Source organism: Phoenix dactylifera, chromosome 3 (assembly GCF_009389715.1).
Source record: "Phoenix dactylifera cultivar Barhee BC4 chromosome 3, palm_55x_up_171113_PBpolish2nd_filt_p, whole genome shotgun sequence".
NCBI classification, from domain to species: Eukaryota; Viridiplantae; Streptophyta; class Magnoliopsida; order Arecales; family Arecaceae; genus Phoenix; species Phoenix dactylifera.
The window spans coordinates 7,207,183-7,223,012 of record NC_052394.1 but is presented as its reverse complement, the minus strand read 5'-3'; the positions used below and the strand labels follow the sequence as shown (position 1 = coordinate 7,223,012).

The window sequence follows — 15,830 nt, the reverse complement described above, 5'->3', positions numbered from 1 at the left end:
TTGTTTCCCAAAGCTTCATGAAGAATGAGAAACACCGTCTCTCCCTCGCTCATCTTTGAAAGATAAAGCTCTACAAACAAATAAATTATCTAGTATAAGTAAATTTGATCAGAATAAGTGCTTTGTAAAACTATCTAGCATATACAAAGCTTGGAATGTCCTATGCGTGATGTATTACCCAACCAAAACTAAAATACAAAGCTTGGATGCCTTGTGCGTGATGTATTTCCCAACCGAAAACTATCTGTCTATCTTATATAGAATATAAATTTATGCCGTGACGAAAGAAACCTTTGTTAACAAGTTTGGATGATTCATGTGCACCAATGGATGGAACCATGCACTTTTAAGTCCAAAATTGGATCTAGCGAGATTTATTTGGATTTGATTTAAGTTTCATCTTGTTATATAGATTCATGCTATATCATGATTCTTGGGGCAGTAATAAGGCCGCTCTATCATGTTCTTGGAAGTCATAGATTCAAACATGAAAATAGCCTTCTTTACATATGGTAAGGATACATACATAACTCTTCTCGACCCTGCAATATGGAAGCGTCATACGCTAAACCATCCGTTTTTATGTAGGCTCGTGCCAAAACAAACTTTAGATTAGGTTTCACTTTCAGACCTACGCCTGAACCTTGATCCTAACCTTGAGCCTAGATTAAGTCAAAGTTACCTGTAAGTTGCATCTATAGATTAAGTCAAGCTAGGTATAGGTTGCATTTTTTCATAACCCTCATGCACCCTTAATCATATTATTGGCTTCGTGATTTGCATGAAGCGTTAATAAGTCATGTACCTAGGTAGCAAAGTTATTCAAACAAAATGTTCCCAAATATGCAGAGATTAACTATGGTGCTAGCCAACCTGTGTTATTGTCCCTTTTTTTTTGAAAAAATACAGCCCTGAATACGAATATGGACTGACATTAGAAAAGAATAAATACCCTCTCTCTATCTCTCCCTCAGGGTAAGTAAAAGTTCAAGTGCCGAAGGGTGTCTCAAATAAATAATGTAATGCAAAAATTTTGTAGAAAATAAGTTTAAGAGGACACAACCAGTTTGCATAATTATGCTAGATATTATAATCGATGGAGTCATACTTTTCCAATGACTTTTGAAACACGAAAACAAAAGTTAGACGGAAGGCATCAATCCTTCCATCGTAAGGAAACTTGTAGTACTGCTCTCACACTGTGTCACCTCAAGCAACTAGTAAAGGATTTGACCAAGTTGCCTCCTTGATAGAATGCCCACCCGTATAACCGTATATATATATATATAAAAAAAGCATTACTACGCTGTCACATTGCTTTCCAAAGAAATAGTAAACTATAAATTCCCATGCAAGTGGAATATTGTGATGTTATCGCATTCTGAAATAATTGACACCATTCATTTTTTTATTAAAGAATTAAATAAAGGAACTGGATTTAAAAGAACCAGGGCACTAGAACACTAGTTTTGAAGGGAATACACTATTATTACATGTTCGGAGTAACACAAAGGAAAAAAACTCTAATGACTTTGGCTTATATCAGCAATTCCATTTGCTTGTTTATACACAGAAGCAACCTTATAAGTCCACGAGAAAACGTGAACCACAAACATAGCAATGGGATAGGCATATTGACAGCACAAAAACTTTTATAATTAGATTAGTTCCCCTTCATCTAAATAATTTAATAAACTTCATCTCAAGTTTGATTTATCTCAATTATGTATAATTCCTTTTCTTTTCTTTTTCTGAAAAATATGATGGAGAAGCTACCATCATCTGTTCGGCTGAGGATATGTGAATCTCTCTCTTCACACATGCAGAGACACAAAAAGACACACAGAAGTGGCGTCTTGGTGGTCTGTCACTCTCTTCAGTTGACTCATGTCAACCAATTCTTTTAGCTCAATCGTAGATCATTCATATGCCTCACTGCCATTCATTTCCTTATCAACTCATCTTAGACAATAATATTTGTCCCATCTCGCAACTTATAACAAGGCTCTGGTATTGATATGCACATCTGAGTACAGTTTCTTCAGAGGGATGGTGTGCATGGCCACGTGTCGCATACAGTGTAGAAAATAATTTTTCAAAAGAGAGAGGATGTGAACACCTAGAGGTGTGCCCACCCAAGACTGGCAGGTCAGCAACCCGTGTCTCTTGCTTTGGAGTTATCGCCCGACTAAATCCACCCTAGCTACTTGACCCGATCCATCGACCGAGCAAGAATGTTCCACCTCTTATCTCATCTGATTACGCTGCTGCTCGTAGACAAAATGGCTGGTCAAGATTAAGTTAGAATATTCAAAGTACTGAGTAAACAAATGGGCAAAGCTCTATTAACATCTATTGAGATTGTATAATTTTCATTAGCCCAATATAGATGGCCTCCCCGGTCAAAATGATAGTGCTACTAGCATTACGTAATTTGTGCCTAGTTGACCTTCTCGTATGCATGGCTGTCAAGATGAGAGCAAGAGATTACAATGATAACACCCCAAAGCGTGATGTGTGTTTGATCCATATCCACAGCATATCCATGCCACCATGGTAGAGTCTTCTGTTGGCGGAGGTCTGAGGGGCCGAGTCAACGTTGGCAGAGGTCTGAAGGGCCGAGTCAGTCCTGCCGCCTGCCGACGTGGATGTGCTGGAGGAGTAGGGCGGTTTATACCACTAGGGGGTCCCTAAACCCACTGGCAAGGCTCTATCGGAGTCGGGCGAGGCTTGGTCGGAGTCGACTCGTGGCGCTATGGGCCCCTGCATTAGTTTAAAAAAATAAAGTTGCGCCTTCACTAACACCTGCAGGTTTTGGTGTAATGGTAGCGCTTGATCCTGACAATTGGTATCAGAGCCATAGGTATCTTGACAATTGGTCTCGAAAACCAGGCATCACGTTGGGGGGATTGTTTGCGGAGGTCTGAGGGGCTGAGTCAACGTTGGCGGAGGCCTGAAGGGCCGAGTCAGCTCTGCCGCCTGCCAACGTGGTTGCGCTGGAGAAGTAGGGTGGGTTATACCACTAAGGGGTCCCTGAACCCACTGGCGAGGCCCTGTCGGAGTCCGAAGTCGGGCAAGGCTTGGTTGGAGTCGACTCGTGGCGCTATGGGGCTCTGTGCTGCGCTAGTTTAAAAAAATAAAGTTGCGTCTTCACTAACACCTGCAGGTTTTGGTGTAATGGTAGTTCTTGATCCTGACATCTTCCCTTTTCTTTTTTTTTTTAAAAAAAAAAACAAAGTCAATACTTATCCTTAAGCTTCTTCTCTGGTCTCTACATGCCCTAACTGATGGAAACCGAAAGTCAAATATGTGATTATAAACTAATACCCAATCAATATTAGATGTTTTGAATAGCTGATCAATTAGTAATCACAAAAAATGCTTGACATTACAAATATAAAATGATTATAACCTAATGGCCAGTAGATTGAGATATGCCAAGCAGTGGAATAATTGATTGCCAATTTCTTTCCTAGATCCAACTCTATCATATATAATCCTAAGAGTCAATAACTCCGACCGACCGCAACCCAAATAACATAATTGCATTAACTTGGACTCAAAAAGAAATAAATCATGCTAAAAAGATCATTTTTTTCAAGTATTCTTAAATGTTCTTAATTGACTTAACTAACTCCCTTATACATAAGCCTTCTACTTTCAAAACATCGGCTAATTTTAGTCAAAATATCATCCATGAAAAGCTACTAGAATCATTTTAATTGAAAAAAAAAAGGATAGAATCTGCTAGATTCAAATTCAAGTCACAAGATTTTTCCATCTGGTCTTCACTAACCAAAACCAATACTTAACCCCATCCAGTCAGCTTACTACCACTGACCATGTCGCCTCTCTAGAACTAGAACACCCCTTACTTTAAGTTACCCCATTTTTTTCTTCTTTCTTTTACAAACCTACGGAGCAAGATTGACCTCCAACCACAAAATAATGAGTTTTCTAAGGATTTTAAAAGTCCAGTTCTTTTTGGCGTAAAGTAAAGCGGACTAGAAAAAAAAAAAAGAACAAAAAAAAGTTAGTTGACGAAATCACCCTTTTCCGTGGGGTCCGTTTCCTCCGCGTGCGCTCCTCACCCACCCCACACGGCAACTAATGCTCTCTCGCTTATGTATTGATCTCCCCTTCTCCTCCCTACCCACCAGCCAAATTCGACCGTTAGCGGGTCTCCTTCGTCTCCTCTCTCGCTGCCGTCCCGATCGGAATGGAGGGAGGAGGAGGGAGCCACTGCCGGAGCCGGGCCCTCCACCGGCCGTCGCCCTCCTTCCGTCTCCGGAGCCCCAGCCTCAACACCGTCCGCCTCCGCCGCATCTTCGACCTTTTCGACCACAACGGCGACGGTGAGATCACCGTCGACGAGCTCGCCCTCGCCCTCGACCGCCTCGGCCTCGGCGCCGACCGCGATGAGATCGCGTCCACCGTCGCCACGTACATCCCCCTCGGGCGCGCCGGCCTCGCTTTCGACGACTTCGAGGCCCTCCACCGATCCCTCGGCGACACCTTCTTCGGCGCTGCGGCCCCCGGCGACGAAGGGGCCGCGGCGGCAGAGGAGAAGGAGGAGCAGGACATGAGGGAGGCGTTCCGGGTGTTCGACGAGGACGGCGACGGCTTCATCTCGGCGGCTGAGCTCCAGGTGGTGCTGGCCAAGCTCGGCCTCCCGGAGGCGCGGAACATCGCGAGAGTCCGCGAGATGATTTGCTCCGTCGATCAGGACCGCGATGGACGGGTGGATTTCGGCGAGTTCAAGCACATGATGCAGGGCATATCCGTTAGGGGCGCCTGATGGACGGTCCGTGATACGTCCTCTTTTTTCCTGTTATTAGTTTTTGCCTCGCTATTTCCATTCCCCGTTCCAAGCCATCGCCTTTCTGCCGATCATGAGGTCATGTCTCTGGAGAACGAGAGGGTGGAATTAATTAACAACCCTCCTATTTTCTCTCTCTTTTTAATGTAGTGTTGTTTTCTAAGTAGTTGTATATTGGAGTGTTTAATTAACACTTTGACTTCGTCAATAGGGATGAAGGACAATATAATTTGAAAGGATAATTCTCCAAGTAGACTCTCTTTGCAGGCTAATGTTATCGAATTTTGTTTCTTTATCTTCGTTTATTTGTGAGCCTAAATTTTAAACATGGATAAAAAATATAATAAACCATTATTAAGATGATTGTTTTTTTTTTTCTTTATAGAAGATGATGGTTGCTTATTACTAACAGTTAGATGCCAAGGTTGTATTTATATTTTATTTCAAATGCTATGATTAAGGATAATTTACTACAAATTTTAGCTAATACATCATTACTAATTTCCATTATCTGCTAAATATAGTAATTTTTTAAAGTTTTATGATAGTGAATTTTTCGAACAATATATTTTCCATTGTCATGAATTAGGGTCCTCTACTTAGCAATTTGCATGATAAAATAAATAATAGCCAATACAAGCAACAATTAGATAAACACCTTTTACATATGTGTGAGTTGCTTGAATCCAGGCTTGGAACTCTTGGAGAGGTGAGAAGTGATACCGAACCATGTCTTCTGATGCTTGTTTGAATTGGTTGCTTTCAACTGCATCCAACTTAAATCATGGGAATACTTATTGGACGCATCAACTAAAAGTATTAATACTTCAAGGAATCAAAGCTGACTGAATCCAAGTTTTTATCAATCAACCACACTATGACACCCTGCAGAACCAGGAGGCAAACAAATGGCATAATAATCTTGACAATATTTTAATCTTATAGTTCCAAGACATTATGTTCTACATAATCTATGTTTTTTGTAATAAATAATTATAAAAATAATAATAATAACTAATATTTGTATAGTTAATAATAATTAAAATACTATATAATAAATATATTAATATGCAGAGATAATTCGAGCCAAGCTCAGCGGAGCTAAGCCTAGCTTTAGCTCAGCTTAGTCTTTTCACAGCTAGAAAGAGTGCCATCCCTGTCTCGGAGTATTTATGCAATAATATTTATTAATAAATCATATCAAACTAGGATTAGTACAATCCAAGACTCTAACTCGGTTTAGCTCATCCTTATATGGAGTTCTGCACTCCTTTGGTGCAAGGCTTGCCTCGGAGGCTAAGCTAGCTTCTTTTTTCTTCTTGTGAGTTGATGGTGTACTAATTTTGTGCTAAAATTTTGCTAGGACACATCTCTTATCTACCTGCCTTACAGAAATTGTCCACTTGACTTCATCAATCCAATGATTAGGAAAAATAAAAATAGAAAAACTTTTTCTATTCACTGCTCCACGCAACTAGTTTTATGCTCTAATGATGCACCTTGATAAATCATACCAATATCTTCTTGGGACAATAGGCGTGAAAATAGACTGAATGATATACATATCTGCTCTGCATCAAAATATATTTTGATATGAAAACCGATTTGTAAAATCTAGCTAATATCCATATCCATATCAGTATCTGATAAAAAAATAATAGATAGAGATATGAATATATAACTATTTTATTCATATCTCATTATATTTGTAACCCTATTTAGTCTTATATAGAAGTCATAAATTTAAAGGCTTCATTTAGTTGTGGAATTAATTTAATAGGAATAGGGAAAAGTTATTCAATGTATTGTAGCAAAATAGGGCTTACTATGTGAAATAGGGGATTGCGATATTTGGTTAAGTGGATAAATGAAGAGGAAATGAAGTGGATTAAATTTTATGATATATTTGGATTTTGCGATAAAAGACAAATATTTTTCCACCTTTTGGTTAGGTAAAGAAGTAAACAAAGACAAAAAAAAAAGGTAAGGTGGCAAGTTGCAATTCCATCCCTCACTTATGAGAAACCATACCCCAAGTCAAGTGCACCATGTTAGGTGCACCATACCAATCAGATTTATAGTTCCTATGGGCTCCATTCATAGGGCGGCTTATTTCGGATTGTCACTCTTCTTATTTTATTTCAAATTGTTCTAGTAGTGTACTGCCAATGTAGTGCATCTGGTGTAAGTATATTTTCTCTTCGCCCGCCAGTGGAATGGCTAATTCTTTAAAGGAATAAACTACTCAGTCAAATAATAGCCTATTTTAGCCTGGTAAAAATGCTTGTTTGAAAGAAATAGGATGAAATAAATTTCTTGTTGTGCTCGCATTGGATCTTCCAAACAGGGCCTATAGAAACAAGGGACAATATTAATGGCTTCAATTTAATTTATGAAGTTTAAGTATATGATTTACATTTATATATATTTTTATATGTCACATATATATATATATATATATGTATGTATGTATGTATGTAACCCTTAAAATAAATATAGATTTGAATTTTTATTCATCAATGATATACAAATGGATACATTAATACCCGTTCCATATCCGGTCTACTTTAAAACCCACGCTGAAGGGTTGTTGCATCCAACCGGTGCTTGTGAAAAAGCACGGAGGACCAAATTAGTCGCCAACCCGCCCAAGCTCGCCCGGCCCGTACTTAACCCCGCATCCATAAACCTGAGTTCAGCCAATCAATACGAGTGAGATATTTAAGTGGGCCAGTCCAATTTAGTAACAAAATTCGAGAAATGCGGCTCCCATTCCTCTTATATAATCATTTTTTTGTAATTTTAAATCTACATCAATAATTTATATACAAACATTGATTACAATAATGATTTCTTAAATGACTACTATCTTTACTTATATAATCCCCCCACTCCTACGTAAAAGTGGTAACGTAGTTACCTCTTTCACTCCGGAGTTACCTCTCCCTCACAGGGGGAATAAATTGAAGAATGAAGTGCTTCCTACGCACCCGCGCTCCCCGGCGACGACAGAGGAACCAACCTGCCTGCTGTGGCGGGGCGGCTTTTTTGTTTAACAATAAGACCTGGACGATTATCCCTACCCTCGGTAGCTTACGAGTTTACGTCCATCCCTGGTCGGGTACAGTTTCCTTTCTTTTTCTCCCTTGTAGCCGTTACCCGAATTCGCGCAAGTGTGTCCACACCCCCTATTTTAGTATTAACTTTGTACTATATTTGTGTAATATTATACCAAATACATGTGTTATAAATGTATGGGTCAGGCTTGGTTGAGCTACCAGGTTCATAAATCACTGCTCAAGCTCATGTTTAATTTAAAATCGGGCCAACACCGTAACCTAAATCCTGCCCAACATATCAAATATTAGGCTAACCTTCTGACAATGCAAGGGGGTTGAAGGTGCCACAGGCCTGCAACTTAATATACATCCCTAAATATCTTCAAAGTTTAGATATATTTCGGATGATTTTATTTTTTATTTTTTACTCAAAAAATAAAAATTCTAGACAAAAAATATATTTGGTGCAATTATTTTATTTTTTATTTTAAAAAATAATTTATATTATTTCTAAAAAATAAAAGTAAGAAACTATTACTTATAGTATTTTTAAATAGAAAAAATTATTTTTTATCATAAAGACCATAATAACCGTCTTTCTCACCACTACTGCTATCATCATTATCTCTCCACTATCATCGTCACTATTACTATTTATGTCATAGCTTACCACTATAGCTACTGTGGCCACACCATCGCCACTAACACCATAATTTTGAACATATAGTTGGCGCCCTCATTATCGTCATCGTGGCCATTATGGTTATCTTCACCCTATCACAACTCACGAGCATTGCCCACTACTACCGTCATTATCATAATCACCGTTTCTAGCCATAACATTGCCGCTTGGCTACATCCGCCACCATTTCGATCGTTTTCAACACTATTGCTAAATTTATATTTTTAAATAATTTATTATACTATATTTGTATTTTAAATAAAGAATAGTAGATACAGAACTTCTATATTTATTTCAGAAATAAAAAAAAAATTCTTTGCCAAACGAAATTTATATGCCAAAGCTACTGTGGTGGTAGCTCGGTGGAACAGAGTCTTTACTTCCACCCGCGCGGTCCGAGTTTGAAACGCGTGGGCGTCGATTAAATGAGGAGATTGAATGCTCCCCGCTCGGACACGTGGGTTGGGAGGGCTTATTGGTCCGCTAATAGTATCGGTGGTGCCGGATGTGATGTACTCATACGGAGGTTCGGATCGAGAGCCCAGAGAGATAACTGAGCCGGGCCACGAGTGGAAAGGGTATAAGTAAAGACAGCTAGCGTGCCCAACACACTGTCAGTTCTGCCCACATCGAATATTCTCCTGGCAGGATGGAGGCTCAGTAGAGGCTGCTATGCAAGGGTGGGCTTGTTCCTTTCTTCCCTTTTTTTTCTTCAGCCAAAGCCAAAAAAAAAAAAAAAAAGAAAAAATTATATGCCAAACAAAACGAAGGCAATAATAACTACCTCGCATTCATAGAGTCCTTGCGAAATTACCTAACCTCGTCAAACCTCCTTGTCTATTTATATGCCACCTCCTCTTTTTCTTCGAAATCGTTTCCTGCCGTTCCTCGAGTCCCGCGGTTCATTCCACGTGGAAAGCAAATAAACCCAATGACATTACGCATCCGTCACGTACAACGGCCAACTCCCGGTGTCCGTTGGATTCAGACTCGGGGGCTTCCCAGCCGTCCAATTTTCCTGGCGCAGGCCATATCGGAGCCCCGCCTCCTACTCTCCCTCTTCTACCGGTTTCTTTTCAGTTTGAAAGGGGAGGGAGCGAGTGGGGAACGACCGAGAGGGAGCGAAGGAAACGCGCCCCAAAGAGAAAGAAAAAGAAACCCTAACGCTCATCGCAATCCTAATCTCAACCCAGTAAGATCGAAATCCTCGATCCCTTCTTGTTGATAGAGTTTTTTTTCGATATTTCGTTTTTTTTTGTAGTCTTTTTTGTGGAACGATGTTCTCTGTAGGTTTTTTTGGTAATTTGGAATCCTTTTTGAGGATTTTTGATCTGTTCTTAGGGTTCGATTTTCATTTGTTTGCTTTTTTGGGAAGGGATTTGAGGAAAGATGTCAGAAGAAGCTGGAGAGCACCCCTCCATCACGGAGAGAATCACCGAGAAGGTCCACGAATACAGAGGGTCCTCATCCTCTTCGGATTCTGATAATGAGAAACCCTCCTCTCACAGAACCAGGAAGAAAAGGTTGTTCGGAAGGAAGGAACCGGTGCACACCGTTCTTGGTGGGGGAACATGTAATTTTTTGTCCTAAAAAATCTTTTATTTTTTAAAATTATCATCTTTACTGTTTGTTTAGGATGACATTCTTTTTAAGTATATTAGATCTCTGTTTTCTTACTTTCATATTCGTGATGGCATTAATGTAAGATAACAATGTCCGGTTGTTCGGTTTTATGCATTCATCAACCAATATAAATAGGATACTTGTTTTATTGGTATGTTACAGTGAGTGGTGAAGGGCTCGTGATACTGAATCTAAACAGGAGCATTGGTAGAGGCGGAAGGGATGTGTTGTTGTTTCAGAATTCAGATAAGTAGGTTCTTGGTAGTGCCATGTTTTTCAAGTGTCAATTGGAGTTAAGGAAAGTATGGATGGATTTTGTTTTGAAGTTATATCTATATTGAGAACTACATAGGCAAATAAGTTTTTTTTTTTTTTTTTAAAAAAAAGCAAATTGAAGACCTTTTAAATGCAGAAATTGCAAATTCGAGGTGTAGTAGATGATGGGTCATGTAATGGGGGAGCCTAGGCCGTCTATTTACTAATCAGTCATTCTACCTGAACTCGGCCATTGGACGTGTATCAGCCTTAAGCTTGTCATTGAGCAGTCAATGTGTTATTAGGCAATGGCAGCCTAGCCATGAACAGCCCTGCTTCTATGCTCTGATCTTGATGTAAGACACATTTGTCATGTTTGAACATTCTTTAGTTGAAGTAAGGTGTGCATATATAATTAGCCTTTGATCATTTGGTGCTACATTCATATATTCAATTTTCTGGTTTAAATGTAAATACATGTGTCATGATTATATATAGAGAATCATATCTTACGTCATCGAAAATATCAAACGTTAAGGTGCTCAAATGTGGTACAAGCTTTTTCAATGTCACTGTTGAATGTTTTTCCACAGTTCTGTTTTTTTTTTGGGTGGGGGTGGGGGAGAGGGGGTCACTAATTTTTTTTCCTTCTGAGTACTGCAAAGTTTACATCCTAGTGCAATAAAGTTTTTTCATGAGTTAAGCTACTGCTGGGCCTTGACTATTCTGCTTCTAATATCTACCTACAGTTTGAAGATCCTGAGTTATTTAAATATTCATCCATATTAAATATTAATATGTATGATACATATTCAATATTCATATTCTATCTGCATTCCTTTTTATTTTTCGGTTTTATGAAGTCAACATAAGAAGTATTCTTCCTTCTCATGGTGAGTTATGTGCAGTCTGTGGACGTATCTTTCCAGAAGTTTGATTTAGTTGCCAAGGGTTTCCCATTTTTCCTCTTTTTTTTCAGTTTGAATATTTCCAAGCTTGCTGTTTCCCCTCAGATTCAATAACTTATGTTAAACAATTGTTGTGGAGGATGCATGCGCTCTTGAATATCTTGTGTAAATATTTATGAGAACATAAATATGTTTTTGCACATAGGATTTGTTGTTGGCTTGTACATTTAATGGATTCATTATCGATTTTCATGAAGCAAAACCTATCTCATGCTGATAAAGACAATCTTTTTATCAGGTGAAGATGGTATTATGAAAAGTCAGGTCAAGTCCATTTGTTCTCTAGATAAGGTGACAGGAAGGATCATGCCATCTTGCCATCTACTAGAGCTAGCATCTTTGCTTGAATATTTTATTGCTTATATTATTTGTTTGGTTCAATATATACTTATGTCCTTCGTTGATTATTTTGTTCTGCTTGCAGCTGCTGATATTATATTATGGAGAAACAAGCAGATGTCAGGCAGCATACTGTCTGGTGTGACCATTATTTGGCTTCTCTTTGAATGGATGGGCTATCACCTACTGACCTTTATTTGTCATTCTCTTATATTTTTACTTGTAGTATCCTTTATTTGGTCTAATGCAGCTTCTTTTGTCAACAGGTAAGGACTTTTTTACTCCTTACTGTTGCTGAGTAACTATTATTCTTTAGCTAAAATTTCCTATATAACTTGCTTTTGGATTAACATAAGTTGTTTGAGTTGGTCACTTGCTTGAAAATACATATGCTTTTATACTAATAATAATTTTCATATTAAGTAGAATTGGTCTTATGCTAATATAATTGAACAATGCTTAACCATATAATATCCATGTGATTCATGATTCCTGTAATCTGAAATTCCTCAAGACTCAAACGGGATGATGGATAAATCTAATTAAAAGTTGAGAAGCATATCATTATCTTAAAGGTCCTTTCTAGAACTAACATTCTGAATCTCTTTGCCTCCTAGAATTTCCTAGGTTATCTAATTGTCGCTTAGCAATAGGATAGCATATCTTGGAACTGATTTCATGCGTTCTTTTTTTTTCTTGGAGCACTTGCAGCTTATTGCATGCATCTACCATACTGAGAATAATCTGAAAGTGTTTCTTTTTCTAAAATTTTTAATGATTATATATTTTCAATTATTCATGTTTTAGACATTATGCATTTTTAGTTTAATTTTCTGCAATTTTGAAATTCAGGTCCCCTCCAAAATTTCCCGAGGTTATCTTGCCTGAGGACATGTTTCTGAACATAGCTCATGCAGTAAGATATCAGATTAATGAAGCCTTTTCAACTTTTAGATATGTTGCTTCAGGAAAAGATTTGAAGCAATTCTTGATGGTAAAGTTCAGGTACTTACTAGTTTCCTTTATGCTGTTTGGGCTCAGAATCTTAGCATCTAAATTTGTTATGCAGGTGACAGCAGGCTTGTGGGTCGTTTCTGTAATTGGCAGCTGGTTTAGTTTCCTAACACTTCTCTATATTGGTCAGTTCCTTTTCATCTCTTGGTTGCACCATCATGGCTGACTATAATCATCTTAGTTCTTTGATTTGCACGGGGATATGCTTCCAATGTCACATGTTACTCTGTCTTAAATGGCAGCAACAATAATTCCTCTCCACTTTTTATTGTGGAAAGTTGAGTTATTAGATCATGATACTCTTTCTTTTCTTTTCTTTTCTTTTCCTTTTTTTTAGTTGGAAGTGGGGTATTAGGATGGGAGAAAGCCCAGCTGAGTGCGGGCAGGATTTGAACCCAGGTCGCTTTTCTTTAATGGTATCAACACTCAGTGACTTTACCAATCAAGGCAGTTGGCATCCTCATAGATCATGATATCTTTTTCTATTTATCATCCTCAAGTTTATCATGGAATGGCCATTCATTTGCCTTCAATACTTCTGGGTGCATATAAAACTAATCTGTGTTATAAGAAACATGTATGCTTATTGAAAAGAAAACATAGCCTAAGGGTTTTCTACTAAAGAAAATAAAAGAAAACATGCTTAATATGATAATGAAACATTATGGTAGAAAATGCTGGATATTATGATCCTTTTTTAGAATAAAAGCCTGATGGATCCAGGATGTTTTATTTTGGTCTCTCTCTCTCTCTCTCTCTCTCTCTCTCTCTCGCCCCCCTAAATGTCCCTCACCATGAAGTGATTCAGCCTCCAGTGAATGACGTTCTGATCGCGGTGATTCAGAATATTGTGGGGCGTCTCGCCTTGTTCTTAGTATAATGGCATTATCGCTACCTATTAAATCAGATAAGTGATTGGGAAACAACACCACCGAGATTCAAACCCAGAATCTTGTCCCATGTGGAGGATGCACTTAGACTATAGACAAGTTTGGCATATAGTTTTATTAAAATGTTGTTGAAATGTAGAAGAAAAATCACATGCCTATTGAACCAACAAAATATGATGGGAATTTGCTGAGCGGAGTGCCATTTTGCAGATCGAAGTCATACTGGTGGTTGCTTTTTGAGGTCATCATCTATTTGATGTGGTGTTGGCAAAGTACACCCTGACGTCGGTTTAACATATCAAATATGAATGGTTGAACATTTGCTGCTTCAAAAATAACATTGTATTGAGTCAAATTTTCATCACTTTGGCAAATGTTTTACTATTTGCACTCCGTCAATGTAGATTGTTCGGTTTGTCTTATTGATTTAGTCATTTGAGAGTGGCGAGCTAATCCTTAAAAGAAAAGGTCTGGAAGTCTAGAAGGAAATTTGGCAACTATTTTGAATTCATTTATCAGCTAGAACTGCTGAATCCTCCAGAAACTGCTTTTGAACTTCATATTACCTCAACTCAGCCTGTTTAATCTGTTCACTTGCTAGTATGTTTATCTATGATCAGGGTGAAAGCTTTTACAAATTCTTTTATTTGGAAGCATGAATAGGCTACAGATAGCATTTTTCCTGATAAATTTGGAAACTAAGGCATTATATGTCTCTGCAGCTTTTCTGATTATATATACTGCACCAGCTCTCTATGAGAAATATGAGGATCAAGTTGACACCGTTGCAGGGAAGGCAATGGTTGAAATTAATAAGCATTATGCTGTGCTTGATGAAAAAGTACTCCGGAAGATTCCCCGGGGCCCATTTGCCGATAAGAAGCAGTTTTGAGAAGAATTAATTCCCCTTCTGGTTTGCTCTTCTATAATCCACGGCAGCTTTTCCTTCATCTGCTGCTGGTTTTTGATGAAATTTTTGGTTAGAGAATGGGGAAAGAGATGGATGTCTTTGAACATTTCTCTTAGGAGCACTTTAGCTTTTATGCCCTGCACTAAAAGACCATATATAAAATGTGCCTGCTGGAGGATGCTTATTGTGAAGCAGGTATAGAGATGCTCTTCTATTACTTTTTGCAGCATTTGACTTATTATGATGTGAGCCTTGATCCAATATCTTGATATTGCAATTTTTTTTATATTTTCTTGCAATGCTATTTTCCAAGGTTTATTGATCAACATAGAGAGTTTATGTAGAAACTTTAAGATAAAATAGATAGCTTAAAAAGATTTGAGGGTTAGAGATAAGAGGCTGTTTTCATGTTTCAAATCGATAATACCTAATCACAATGGAGCAATCTTTATATTGTGCCAAAACATGTCCTAATAAAATAGATAGCAGCTAAGATTGCAAATGTAAATGCATGAATAAACCTCTCTCTATAAGCCTTGGAAGAATGGAAGTTCCCCTGATGCATGGGTTTGGTCTGAAAATTTTGATCCATTCTACCCAGCCAACTGGGAGTCGGGGCAGTTGTTATACATCTTAAAGACCACACACTGAGAACTTCAAAAAGGAAAAAAAAGGCTACAGTGATCCTTTCCAATTTAAACTTTCAAGGAACCACTTCTACAGAAGTAAAAAACCATTGAGCAAGCATTGAAGAGATTACATTGTGCAAAAACTAACAATTAATACAGATATTATATTAATATGGCATTGCCAATAAAAAGCATCCACTTGGTGAGTCTTTTGGCTGCTTAACAATAATTACCCTGCTTGGCAAGCAAGCAAAGTAAAATTTTTAAGTCAAAAATCATCACCAATAGATATTTAAATAAAATTAATCAATTGTTTATGATAAGAAAAAAAAGCTTATCTCTAAAAGCAACTTTAGCAAACGTTTGAAAGCTTATAATAAAATTTTTATTATCTATTATCCAAAAATAGCTTCCATTACTGACAGCCCTGTTCCTGGCAATTGACTCCACTGAAATCTCATTCTTTTTGTTTATTTGCTCTTTGGTTTTATTTTGGAGAGAGCTGCTGCCACTGATTAATTTATGCAGCCGACAACATAAACCCAAGGATTTGAAATAGGTAATATATTCATTTCCTCAGTGAAGCAGTTGGAGCCTGAGCCAGACAAGCCATTTCTGGTGGCCCTTGGCTGGAGAAGAGTA

The 15,830-nt window shown here is 38.1% G+C and overlaps 2 protein-coding genes across 3 annotated transcripts; both read left to right on the top strand.

Moving 5' to 3' along the window:
* The first annotated feature begins 4,130 nt into the window (after nt 1-4,130).
* LOC103702173 (probable calcium-binding protein CML27) lies at nt 4,131-5,114 on the top strand. Its single transcript, XM_008784496.4, has one exon. It carries the CDS (start codon nt 4,220-4,222, stop codon nt 4,796-4,798), a length of 579 nt encoding a protein of 192 aa, XP_008782718.1. The 5' UTR covers nt 4,131-4,219; the 3' UTR covers nt 4,799-5,114.
* A 4,510-nt stretch (nt 5,115-9,624) lies between these two features.
* Nucleotides 9,625-14,851, top strand: LOC103702235 (reticulon-like protein B1). 2 transcript variants are annotated; one of them, XM_039124461.1, is made up of 6 exons: nt 9,625-9,752; nt 9,936-10,133; nt 11,831-12,011; nt 12,598-12,739; nt 12,815-12,884; nt 14,372-14,851. In XM_039124461.1, the coding sequence occupies exons 2-6, from the start codon at nt 9,950-9,952 to the stop codon at nt 14,539-14,541; spliced, it is 747 nt and encodes a 248-aa protein (XP_038980389.1). In that variant the 5' UTR covers nt 9,625-9,752; nt 9,936-9,949; the 3' UTR covers nt 14,542-14,851. The 2 variants fall into 2 exon arrangements, with proteins under 2 accessions (XP_038980389.1, XP_038980388.1); XM_039124460.1 differs by having other exon boundaries at nt 12,598-12,884.
* Nucleotides 14,852-15,830: the final 979 nt, after the last annotated feature.